At 42.5% G+C, this 13,127-nt stretch overlaps 1 protein-coding gene across 2 annotated transcripts in view; it reads right to left on the minus strand.

Annotated features, from left to right (window-relative positions):
- The window catches only part of Sec24a (SEC24 homolog A, COPII coat complex component), a 55,926-nt gene that overhangs the window by 16,883 nt on the left and 25,916 nt on the right, over positions 1–13,127 (minus strand). For both annotated transcript variants that reach the window (XM_050157614.1, XM_050157612.1), the window contains exons 10-16: positions 12,920–13,032; positions 10,217–10,335; positions 6,960–7,015; positions 5,691–5,897; positions 4,372–4,492; positions 2,762–2,920; positions 2,065–2,238 (exon numbers count right to left, since the gene is read on the minus strand). In XM_050157614.1, the coding sequence (XP_050013571.1) occupies positions 2,065–2,238; positions 2,762–2,920; positions 4,372–4,492; positions 5,691–5,897; positions 6,960–7,015; positions 10,217–10,335; positions 12,920–13,032 (949 nt within the window). The remainder of the gene's footprint in view (positions 1–2,064; positions 2,239–2,761; positions 2,921–4,371; positions 4,493–5,690; positions 5,898–6,959; positions 7,016–10,216; positions 10,336–12,919; positions 13,033–13,127) is intronic.

The following is a 13,127-nucleotide window of genomic DNA, read 5'->3' on the forward strand; positions in this document are numbered from 1 at the left end:
AGAGGACATGGGATCCCTTGGAAATGGGAGTTACAGATGGTTATGAGCTGTTATGTGGGTGCTGGAAACGGAACCTGGGTCTTCTGGAAGACAGTCAATGCTCTTTGTTGTTTGTTTTTGTTGAGACAGGGTTTCACTGTGTAGTCTGACTGTCCTAGATCTCACTCTGGAGAGCAGGATGGCCTCAAACAAACTCACAGATATCCGCCTGCCTCTGCCTCCCAAGTGGTGGGATTAAAGGCCTGAGCGTGCATGCATGTGCGTATTGGTATATCCATGTGTACCATGCATGCACACATGTAGGCCAGAGATCGACATCAGATGTCTTCTTGGTCACTCTTCCCTTTCTCCATGAAGAGGGCCTCTCATTCTAACACCACAGCAGCTTCCTTTTAGTGATCACCCACACCACAATGTCCGACTGCTGGGGTTATTTTTGGTGCCAAGTATTTAGTCCAGGATCTCACACTTTAGACTGGCTGATCAACAAGGTCCCAAGATCTGCCTGTCTCTGCTCTAGAGCATTGGGGCTATAGATACGTGGATAGTGGAGATCCAGATCCAGATTCTCTGCAGCAAACACTGCCCATGGAGCCATTGCTCTAGCCCCTAATGGAACCTTTTTTAATTTTTAATTTTTTTGGGTTTTCGATACAGGGTTTCTTAGTAGCCATGGAGCCAGTCCTGGAACTCACTCTGTAGACCAGGCTGGCCTCGAACTCACAGAGATCTGCCTGCCTCTGCCTGATGGTTGTGAGCCACCATGTGGTTGCTGGGAATCGAACTCAAAACCCCTGGACAGCGAACAGTGCTCAGCAAACTGCTGAGCCATCTCTCCAGCCCCCTAATGGGATTTTTAAAGATTTACTCTTATTTTTATTTATGTATGTGTGCCACATATCTGTGGGTACCCGCAGAAGCCAGAAGGTGTAGGATCCTCTGAAGCTATAGGCAGTTGTGAGCTGCCATAGGGGCTGGGAACTGATATGTGGGTTCTCTGGAAGAGCAGGAAGCAACGCTGTTAACCACTAGCCATCTCTCCAGTCTAGAGAGAATTCTTTAAATCAGAATATCTGATCATAGATAAATATCTGTTACTGGGGACAGTGGGTAGTGCAGGCACATTAATTAGTGCATTAATTCTGTAATGCCAGCACTTGGGAACCTGAGGCAGGAGGAGGGAGGAGCTCAAGTTTATACACATATATTGATCTTGTCTTTTAAAAAAAAGGGAAAGAAAGGAAAAAAAAAAACTCATAAAGATCCACCTGCTTCTGCTTCCTGGGTGCTGGAGCCAATTTTTTTTTCTTTTTCTTTTTTTTTTTTAAATATATATTTATTTTATTTTATTTTATTATGTGTACAGCATTCCTTCCCTGTGTGCCCACATGCCAGAAGTGGGCGCCAGGTCTCATTACAGGTGGCTGTAAGCCACCATGTGGTTGCTGGGAATTGAACTCAGGACCTCTGGAAGAGCAGTCAGTGCTCTTAACCACTGAGCCATTTCTCCAGCCCCCTTTTTTTGTTTTTTTGAGACAAGGTTTCTCTGTAGCTTTGGTGCCTGTCCTGGAACTAGCTCTTGTAGACCAGGCTGGCCCTTGAACTCACAGAGATCCACCAGCCTCTGCCTCTCTGCCTCTGGGATTACCACTGCCTAGCTTTTTTTTTTTTTTTTTTAAAAAAACAAAATGGTTTAGGAAAATAAAGACAAATCTTTTGACTACCAAGAACAGCAACAAGATTCTTATGGTTAGAAAATGTTAGCTCAACAGATACTAGTAATTAGAAGAGAGTACTGTACGCCATAGACAGCAGCTCACCATAAGGCTTTCTCGATCCTCACACTCTGTGCTTAGTTAATCATGCACTGTATGTTTACACATCTGTTGAGAGGGTCGGGGCAGAGGCAGGTGGGTCTCTCTGAGTTTGAGGCTAGCCTCATCTACACAGCTAGTTCTAGGCCAACTACAGCAGAGCTGCAGAGTGAGATCTTGTCTCCAAAACAAAAAACAGAAAAGGACAGGTATGGTATCTTTTGTGAGAATAAATGCGACACGCACGCACCTTTACTTGATGTGTATAAGAGTGCCGACTGGAAGGAGACTAGCTGAGTGTCAGCCAGGCTCTCCTCTACCGACATCTGCACAGCGTACCCAGCGTCTGGGTTGACATTGGGAAGAGAAAGTAAGTCTGTAGAACGGACGAAGAAGTTCCCGTGGAAAGTATGAATGGAAAGACCTGGAATAAAGAAATTATCACCATCATTGTTGTGCTTACTTTCCTTTATGAATTCTTTCACTTTCATGTCATTTTCTTTGGAGAGGTGGCCTCTTTTTAAAATAAACTGAAGAAACACACAGCATAAAATTCACCATTTCAATGTGCACAGTTCAGTAGTTTTAAATACATTCACAATATTCCCCATTTTTAAAGATCTGTTGTCATCATTTTAAATTATGTCATGTATGTTTGTGTGGGTCTGTGCACAGGAGTACAGGGACCTACAGAGGCCAGAGGCATGTGTGAACACCGGTACATAGCTCAAGTCATCTGCAAGAGCAGTGTTTGCTCCTGACTGCTGAGTCATTTCTCGAGCACCAGTAGTCCTGTGTCTAAACAGTTTCCCCCTTTAGTTGCATATTGTCTACTTTCACACTCTAGAACTCAGCAGGGTATCTTTGCAGGGTAAATCCTGGAGGACACATATTTTTACTGTATAAAAACAGTATGTAGCCTCATGAGGGAAATAAAGTGTTTCCACCTTTGGTGCACCGGATCCTCATGACTGCCTCAAAGCCAATCTTCCGGGTGAGGTATCTCTGTAGTTCCTTCTGGAATTTCTGCACTTGAACTGGATTGTGCTGGTGATGGTACGAGGGGTAGTAGTAAACACTGCCTGCTGAGTACCGAGAGACACAGCCTGCAAGAGAGCACACATTCTTTATGTTACTACACATTCGCTCCTGTGATGTGTGTGTGAATAGATTAGCAGTATCTACACCTATAGATATATAGAGATAAAATTTCCAATTTTTAAAGATTTATCGTTATATTTTAAACTATGTACAAGTGTGTGTTGGATTTATTTACACAAGTACAGGTACCTACAGAGGTCAGAGGCACCAAATTCTCTGGAGTTACAGGCAGTTGTAAGCCAGAATGTAGTGTGGAAACATAACTTAGGGTTATGTTACACCTACCTACCTACCTATGCACACACATATACCTCTCTCTCTCTCTCTCTCTCTCTCTCTCTCTCTCTCTCTCTCAAAATTTGCTTATTTATTTATTTTGGTTTTTCGAGACAGGGTTTCTCTATAGCTTTGGAGCCTGTCCTGGAACTAACTATTGAAGACCAGGCTGTCCTCAAACTCACAGAGATCAGCCTGCTTCTGCCTCCCGAGTGCTGGGATTAAAGTGGGATTAAAGGTGTGCACCACCACTGCCCAGCAGAGAAAAGATAGTTTTCTTTTTTTAATTATGACATTCATTGAAAAAAATCATCAAAAAGAACTTGCTGCTGGGTGTGACAGAATGAGTCTGTAATTCCAGGACTCAGGAGTTGGCAGCAGGAAAATCCAGAGCTCAAGGTTGCAGGGTCCCTCTGCAGAATCAAACCAGCCCCAACTGGCCCTGGCTCAGGAGGGGAAGTGCGCCGCTAGCCACCTAGACACCCCCCGCCCAATCAGACGCAGAGGGAAGTTGAGTTGAGCAGGAACTCGTTTATTTCCTTACAACATGCAACATATAAAGCAAAAACCCATGAATCCCAGAAGTGGAAGGGAAATTAACCAATTACGTCAGCAGTCATGTCTGCATGAGCGGCAGCTCCTATGGCCCCTAATGGGGATCACACAGCACACTGGCATCAGGCACTTTATGTCATCTTACTACATCTCTAACTCCAATCATTTTTTTGTTTGTTTGTTTTTCGAGACAGGGTTTCTCTATGGTTTTGGAGCCTTCTTGGAACTAGCTCTTGTAGACCAGGCTGGTCTCGAACTCACAGAGATCCACCTGCCTCTGCCTCCCAAGTGCTGGGATTAAAGGTGTGTGCCACCATCGCCCGGCTTCCAATTATCTTCTTGTGAGTAAATCAGATCTCCTCCCCCTTACTCCCTTCCAGCGCCATCTTGGCTGGGAGTATTCTTCACAGGCTTTGCAACTGTCACCTTTTTTAATTTTGCGCCTTTTTCTAACTGTCATGCTTTTGGCGTAGCTGTCATGTTTTTGGTGCCAACTGCGCCTTTTTCTGACTGTCACCCCCCAACTTAGCCACTCCAGCCTCCTATCACAAGGTCATCCTGGATTACCTGAAACCTTGTCTCAAAAAAAAAAAAAAAAAAAAAAAGAGCAAGAACAAGAACATACCTAGAGAGGCCAAATCAGAATACTGTCCACTGAGAAGGAACAAGTCAACAGCTGCCTGCTGTCCAGAACAGTCCAAGGCTAATTTCTTATAGAAGTCAGTAGATGGTGTCAGGTGTATTTCCTATTATTTGTAGAACAGAAAGAGAAGAATGTAAATACACTTAGTTATACCACAGTGTTAAAGCACTCTCTGAGGGCTTATGTTTATTCTGTTTACTATTAAAAATAAATACTTTTTAAAAAAAGAAAGAAAAGAAAAACCTCTACTACATTAATTTTGTAATAGACAAAGGTAATCATTATTTTAACTTCAGCCTACTAAATGCTCGTATGCCGGGGACACCCCAACAATTCATACACGGCATGTATTTAGCCCTTTGAGTTTCCCTAAGAGGCGGGCATTAGCATCATCTTCCCTTCATCCACAAAGAAACTGAAGGTGTAATAAATCAGTTACTGAAGTCAAACCTCTATCTAGTAGAACTTATGCTGGCCGGTCAGGAATGACATGGAACTATGTGGTGGACCTACTTTTCTCTTACCTTTTGATAAATGCAAATTCCTAACTCACACGCCAGAGGAGCTCAAAAGCAATCCTTGGCTGTTAGTCTACCAGGGATTTACCACTTTCTTTCTTTTTTGATTTTTCAAGACAGGGTGTCTCTGTGTATAGCCTTGGCTGTCCTGGAACTTGTCCTGTAGCCCAGGCTGGCCCCAAACTGACAGAGATTCACTTGCCTCTGCCTCCCGAGTGCTGGGATTAAAGACATGTGCCACCACCACCTGTGTATTATGACCATTTCTGTAGTTTCTTTCTTTCTTTTTTTTTTTTAAAGATTTATTTATTATGTATACAGTGTTCTGCCTGCATGTATACCTGCAGGCCAGAAGAGAGCACCAGATCTCATTACAGATGGTTATGAGCCATCATATGGTTGCTGGGAATTGAACTCAGGACGTCTGGAAGAGTAGGCAATGTTCTTAACCGCTGAGCCATCTCTGCAGCCCCTATTATGACCATTTCTAATGGTCATTTTGGTTCCACTTTGTCCCTAGCAAATGCATTCTCTTAGTCTTCCAGACTTTCTCATCAAAACCAGGTTGGACTTCTAAGAGCCTAATATACTAAAGATAATAAAGCATAGATGTGCATCAGGCAGGTAGAGAAAATAATAAAACAGCTATGTGGACATAAAAGTGACCTACATTCCCTCCTCCTCACAGCCAAAACAATCAATAAAACAAACAAATGGAAAACAAGCTCTTACGTCAAAGAGGCAGCCCCAGTACAGACCAGGCTATATACCTGGTGGTCTAACCTTAGCAGATGACCTTTGGTTGGGTTCCTCTCGTGGTTTCAGGGCTCCCACGCCAAGAGTTGGGAGTTGTGTTTGGAAGACAGACATTCGACCACCAGTTGGTGATATTAACTTAAATGCAGCCTGAAGGGCAGGACCCAAAGCACTCTGGGTCTCCAGCGTCTTAGTAAACATCTGTGGCAAAGTTTTCAGTAAATCTTGGACAAGCTTGTGAAACAAAGCAAGAAAACTCAGGAATGTTACAATCACATTTTCACAATAAAGCATTATCTAATACAATAGACAGGACACTGAATAATGACGGTGCTCAGAGAGTCTATGGACACTACAGGAAACAATGAAGTCGGTCAATGACAAGAGAGCCATCTTAAGTAAACATTATAAACTGGCAAGCAAGACATCAAAACTGGGGCCTTACAGTTCTTGCACATGCAACAGTCCAGCAAGACTGTAAGTCTAGAATGCAGCAAAAGAACCATCGCAATTTAGAAATTTATGTTTTAATGCCACAAAACATGGCTTTTTCCATCACCTTTACATACTTTATTCTCTTAAGTTCCAAAGCGAGTTTAACTCTTCCCTGTTGCAAAATCTAAGATATTCAGTAACAATGCCAACTAGTAGTATGACTATAAGAGAAAAACAACATCAAACCAGCTGCCTACTTCAGTTAGGTTGTGCAGATGAAAGAGAATTAATGGGGAAAATACTTCGTGCTACTGCACAGTCCCCACTGACAGGAGCGGGGACCACAGACTTGCTAGTTAAATGTTACCCTACGCCATATATGCAGGTACAGGGTAGACAACATCCCCCCTTCAGACACATTCTGTTCACCTCTCACTGTATTATGTCATGGCAATTTCCAGGCAGGTAATAAGAGTTTCTTCTGAACTGACCCAATGACACTCTGTGAATCAGAAAAGCAAAAGCACTGAGAGCAGCCTGGCTATGTGCTTCCGTGCAGTGACCAGCAGTGTTTTTCAGCAACCCTCCCTCTCCCACATGGCCTCAGGCCAGGCCTCCTCCAGGTGCTCTTCCTTCTGGAGGAGGTTTGTTTTCTGCTCCACAAAGAACCTGCTGCCGTAGACTAAAAAACCATCAGTTCAAGACTGATCTCAAGAACTGTCCATCTAATGAACTTAAGCTAAGAGTGGATATAAAATGTTACATAGCCTAAAAGTATCAAAGAAAAGCAAAATTTCAAGTTCATTTCAGAAATACGCATGTGTTAAAATTAAACATGGCAGGAAGGAAAATATACCTTACCTCTTTACTTTCATTTAAGTTTACTAGTAAGTTCTCTGGCATAGGTATAAAAACATCTGAAAAGATAAAGAAGCATTCATTTTATTATTTATCCCCCCCCCCCCCCCCAAGACAGGGTTTCTCTGTATAGCTTTAGAGTCTGTCCTGGAACTCACTCTGTAGACCAGGCTGGCCTCAAACTCACAGAGATCCACCTGCCTCTGCCTCCTGAGTGCTGGGATTAAAGGCATGTGCCACTATGCTCAGCAAGGATATTTTGTTCTTGTCTGAAATAATAGTTTACTAATATTTTTGTCACTCAGAAGGCTGATGCTTCTTCATAAAGGAAATTCCAAACCAATGCCCTACAGACACAGGTAAACCCGAAGGTACTCTGGTCACTTTAGGTGAGCCTCTCAGAATATCTGTTCTTTCATTTACCCATCTGGTAATGTGGTTTTGTTGTGTTTTGTTTTTAATTTTTAATGTCCATGTGCTCTATATGCCAGTGCATGTGGAAGCCGGAAGACAGCCTGAGTGAGTAGTAGCTTCAGAAATACCATCTACTTCCTTTGAGACAAGATCTTTAATCGGTCTGGCGCTCCCCAGTTAGGCTAGACTGGCTGGTCAGTGAGGCCCAGGAATCTGCTCATCTTTCAAGCATACCACCATGTCCGGTATTTTTAAGTTGGTTCTGGAGGAGGAACTCAGGTCCTTAGGCTCACAAGCCCTTGCTGTAATAGCTATCTCCCTAGTCCCTCCTTTGGTTCTGAGACGGGGGTCTTACTATGTAGCCCAAAACTGGCTTGGATCATCTTTCTGTTTCTGTGTCCCTAGTGCTGAGATGGTTGTGCACTACCATGCTCAGCTTATAAACACTGTTAAAAGACAAACTCCTGCTCCAGGCTGGCCTAGGGTGCATGAGACCTTGTCTGAAACAAATTTTTTTTTACTTGTTTTTAGAATCTTCATTAAAATCCTTACTTTTTGATAAGTAAATATAGAAACTTATTCCTTATAATTTTCCATGCAACCATGTTTTCTTCCTAGTTCAATTCCATCTAAGAAAAGAAATTTAATTCCTACCTAAGAAAAATAAATTTTGAATGTATTCTCTACATTAAATTCATTATTAGGGCTGGAGATATGGCTCAGTTGTTGTTGCTCTTCCAGAAAAACCTGATGGCTGGGGCGTGGCTATCAGGCAAGGATCCCTATATAAGCTGCCCTGGAACACAATAAAGGGGGCATTCNAATCTCCAGGCTTGTGAACTGTCCTGTAGTGTAGGCGGTGTGCTGCAGGCTTGGTACCGTAGTACATGTAGTACAGGTGTTACAGGACCATAGTACACGTAGTAGCACGGATGCTACAGGGTTTTACTAGATACTAAATTTCTGTAATACCTCCCAAAGGATGGTATTATAGGTATATACTATCATAAACATCAAAAATTTGTTTTTGTCTCACGTATTCCAGGCTGTCACTGAATTCACTATGTAGCTGAGGATGAATTTGAACTTCCTGACTTACAGGGCCTTACTGTTGACCTGGAACTTGCTATGTAGACCAAGCTGAACTGTCCTTGAACTCACCAAACATGGCTTTTTGGTTTTGTTTGTTTTTTTTTATTGCTTTTCAAGACTGGGTTTCTCTGTGTAGCACTAGCTATCCTGGCTGTACTGGAACTAGCTCTGTAGACCAGGCTGGCCTCAAACTCAAAGAGATCCACCTGGCTCTGCCTCCGGAGTACTGGGATTAAAGGAATGTGCCACAATTGCCCAGCCTCACTGTGCGTGGTTTTATGTGGTACTAGGGATCAAATGCAGGAATTCATGAATGTTAGACAAGCACTTTCCAACGGAGTCACTCCAGTCTATCAGCAAAGTTACTGAATGATTTGTGTGCAATGGGGGAAGAGGCGCGGCATGTACATGAGTGTAGAAGACAACATGCAGGAGTCCATTTTCTCCATCTACTTTCATGTGAGTTCCAGCTATCAAACTCCATGAGGCTTGCATGACAAGCATCTTTACCCAGTGAGTCAACTTGGCAGCCCAGTAAAAACTTTTAATAATGATAAAACCAATTATGTGTTTTTGTTTTTCCCTTACTGCCTGCGTTTGAGGTGTTATTTGTAGGAAGTCATTGTCAGTCCAATTGAGGAGATTTCCCCCAGGTTTTATACTTTAAGTTTTTTTTTAATGCCTCTCTACATTGCTAGCCCTGGCCTTCCTGAAACTCACTATGTAGACAAAACTGGCATGGAAATCGGTGGTCCACCTGCCTCTGCCTCTGGGTGCTGGAATTAAAGGTGTGCTCCAACAAACACGGCCTTTTATTTTTAACTCAACTTTACTTCTGGTTTTGGTTTGTTTGGTTTTTGAGACAGGGTCTCACTCCCTATCCCTGGTTGCTCTGGCACTCACAATGTTGACTAGGATGACCTTAGACTGTAGTGATTCTCCTGTCTCCTTCTTCAAAGTGCTGGGACTACCACATCTGGCTTATTTCACCTTCTTTAAACAGTATAGTCTCATTCTGTTATGTACCCAATTTTCCCCCTCTGAATAGCCTTGCGATTATAAATTAATTATTTTTCTAAGGTCTATTTTTGAGCTTCAATATCTATTTTTCTTCCCAGTCTACACTCGAGTTCCTTTGTTATCTGTGTGGCACAGGCAGGAGCTTTCCCAGGCACTCCAGCCATGGCCCTCAGGCACTTCTTCACTGCTATCTCTCTCAGGCTCTAACATTAACTTGTCTTTGCTTCCTTGCTCAGAAATCATTTCTCCTCCAGGTGGTGGCAGAGGCAGGCAATCTCTGTGAGTTCAAGGCCAACCTGGTCTACAAAGCAAGTTCCAGGACATCCAGAGATACACAGAGAAACCCTGTCTTGAGAAAAAAAAAAAAAAAGCCAGCCTGGTCTGTGAGAGCTAGTTCCAGACAGGCTGCAAAGCTACAGGGAAACTCTGTCTTGAAAAACAAACAACAATGACAACAAAAATAATTTCTTCCCCATAGCTGTTTTAGTTTATGATAGAGCAAGAGACTAGACTTAAAGATTCTGACAACTCTATCAATCTGGTGTTTTTCTACTCAAAAATTCCCTTCAGCCTGGCATGGTGGGACACAAGTTTAAGGCTAGCCTGAGCTATTCAGTGGGTTTGAACTCTGAAAAACAAAGTATTTTCTTTATTATACTAGGGTCATCCTCACATTCCTGATTCAGCAAACCATCAAGAAAATTCTCCAGTGAGCTGAAGTGTTTAACACTTACCATCAATATCGGAAACTATTAGCATCTGAGGCTGGGAGAGACCTTCCTGAAGACTGTAGAAATGGATAGTGCTATCAAATGTTATGAAGCCGATTTTTGTCCTAGTGTTTCCAGGAAGCCTAGAAATAAATTCACAAGTTTTAAACCAGTGTTCATACACACACACCTGTGAGTGCATACACACACACTCACTCACTCTCTCTCTCTCTCTCTCTCTCTTTCCCTTTCACGCCTCTCTTTGCTAAGTGCTTACACATGTAAGCATCCAGTGTAATAGTATAGAAAGTGGCCCAGTATAAACAGGTATATATATCAGTCAACATTTACCTGCTGTGAAAACATCCTCCTAAAGTGAAAAAGCAAATAATCAACAAAAAGCAGAAGTACTACAGCAGTTTAAAAGCAACTGTTTCTTTATAAATAATTTCTTGGCATATGTGAGTTTTTTTTTTTTTTTTGGATTTTTTCGAGACAGGGTTTCTCTGTAGTTTTTGGTGCCTGTGAGTTTTTTAAAAACCTGAAAAACATGTACAAAACTGGGCCAAATTTCAAGTTATTTTAAAAAGAATGCTTCAAGGACTATGGATTTAGTTCAGTGGTGGAGAACGTGGTAGTTCAGTGATGGAAAATGTGGCAGACAGGTGTTAAGGCCATGGGTTCACAGTCTCCAGCATCACAGGAAAAAGAATGTTTTAAAAAATTATTATATAGCATTTTAAAATGCCTTGTAAGGTCCGGAAAGATGGCTCAGTGGATAAGAGCACTTGTCGCTCTTTCAGAGAACCCAGTTCAATTCCCGGCACCCACATGGCAGCTCAAAACTGTAACTCCAGTTCCAGAGAATAGAATGTTCTCTTCTGACTGCCTCTGGCACCAGGCACACATATGGTACACATAAATACATACAGGCCAAACACTCATACACACAATAAAAAAAAAAACTTAAAAAAAATTAAAATGCAATGTAAATTTAGCTACTACATCTATTTAAAACAATTATATAAACCTTTTATATGATTTAATGCCTTTAAGAACAAAGAAGAGCATAAAGGACCCAATATATAGAAGAAAATTTCTTAGTGGGAAAGGAACTAGCTTCCAGGCTTTTCCATGCTTAGGTGACTTATTGGACCCTCACAGACCCACACAAGCCCCATTAGCCTAGAACAGAAATACAAATACAGACAGGCACAAGAAGGCCCTCTGGGCCAATGTGAAGGAATTACTCAGTTTGTGATGAAATCTGGCCTATGCATCTTATTTTAAAAGTTCACACTAATTTTTATAAGTTCTATCATGTGTATACAACACTTAAAACACAGCTCTTTTAGCCAGGCATGGTGGCACAGGCCTTTAATCCCAGCACTCAGGAAACAGGAGCAGGTGGATTCCTGTGAGTTCAAGGCCAGTGTGGTCTACAGAGAGAGTTCTGGGACAGCAAGAGCTGTTACAGAGGAAATCTGTCTTGAAAAAACAAAACAAAACAAACAAACCCCCCAAAACAACAACAACAAAAAACATCAATCACTCTTTTAAGAGACAGAGCTATAGCTGGGTATAGTGGTACATGCTTTTAATTCCAGCACTTAGGAGGCAGAAGCAGGCAGTTCTCTTTGAGTTCAAGGCCAGCCTGGACTACAGAGTAAGTTCCAGGACAGCCAGGACTATAAAACATAAAAACCCTGTCTTGAAACCCTTGTCCAACCAAAAGTCAATGAAATGATTCCTAATGATACTCTGCTATACTCATAGATTGGTGCCGAGCCCAATGTCATCTGAGACTTCACCCGGCAAACAATGGAAACAGAAGCAGAGATCCACACCCAAACATTAGGCGGAGCTCAGGGAATCCTACAGAAGAGGGGAGGAAGGATTACAGGTGCCAGAGCGGTCAAGGACACATAAGAAAACCCACAAGATCAACTAACCTGGGCTCACAGAAGCTCACAGAGACTGAATGGACAACCAGCGAGTCTGCATGGGACTGACCTAGGTAGGCCCTCTGGACCTATGTTAGAGTTGTGTAGCTTGGTCTTGTGGGACTCCTAACAGGGAGCAGGGGCCGTCTGACTCGTTGCCTGCTTTGGGGACCCTTTCCTCCTACCCGGTTGCCTCGTCCAGCGTTAGAAGAGGAGGTGCCTAGTCTCAATGCAACTTTCCACGGGAGGCTTGTCTGAAGAGATAAGGGGGTGGGTGGGTGAGGAGACTGGGAAGAGAGGAGGGAGGGAAAACTGTGGGGTCTGGATGTAAATTATCTGCATGTATATAAACTAAAAATCATACCATGACTAGGCACAGTGTCTCGTATCTGTAATGCCAGCACTCAAGAGGCCGAGGCAGGAAGATGGCTGAGAGTGTATGGCCAGCCAGAACTACACAGTGAGTTTGAGGCCTGCCTTGACTAGAATAAGATCTACTTTTAAAAGCCTTGAGGAATTTAAAGGTGAAATGATCTGATAGCTGAGACTTGATTGAAAATAGTCAAGAAGAAAAGGTGTGTGAAAGAGGATTACATGAAGCAGCAAGGTGAGGTGACAGGGACGGGGCTGCTCATATCTTCCCATTTACTGCAGGCTCCAGGTAAGGCCTATGCTAACCCATTTACGTGATCCTTTAGAGCATAATTATGTAACTTTAAAATAAACTAATTGTTCATTTTGCAGACACTATCCACTTCACATTAAGCTGAGTTAAGACACTTACAGATCCAGATTGTCTAACAAACTCTGGCAAACCGAATTCAAGTATCCAGTTTCTATTGCGTTGTGAGATACGTCAAACACAAAGAGGTACACTGGAGGTTGTGGTGGTCGTAACTAGAGGGAAAAAGAATTCAATTAAATATATCCAATAGTATTATATTTAAATTTACAAGCTGGGGTCACACACAGCAAAACTACAACATAAGTAC

The sequence above is a fragment of the Alexandromys fortis genome, unplaced genomic scaffold (assembly GCF_014885135.2).
Source record: "Alexandromys fortis isolate MF-2015 unplaced genomic scaffold, M_Fortis_MF-2015_v1.1 scaffold_103, whole genome shotgun sequence".
Taxonomy (NCBI): Eukaryota; Metazoa; Chordata; class Mammalia; order Rodentia; family Cricetidae; genus Alexandromys; species Alexandromys fortis.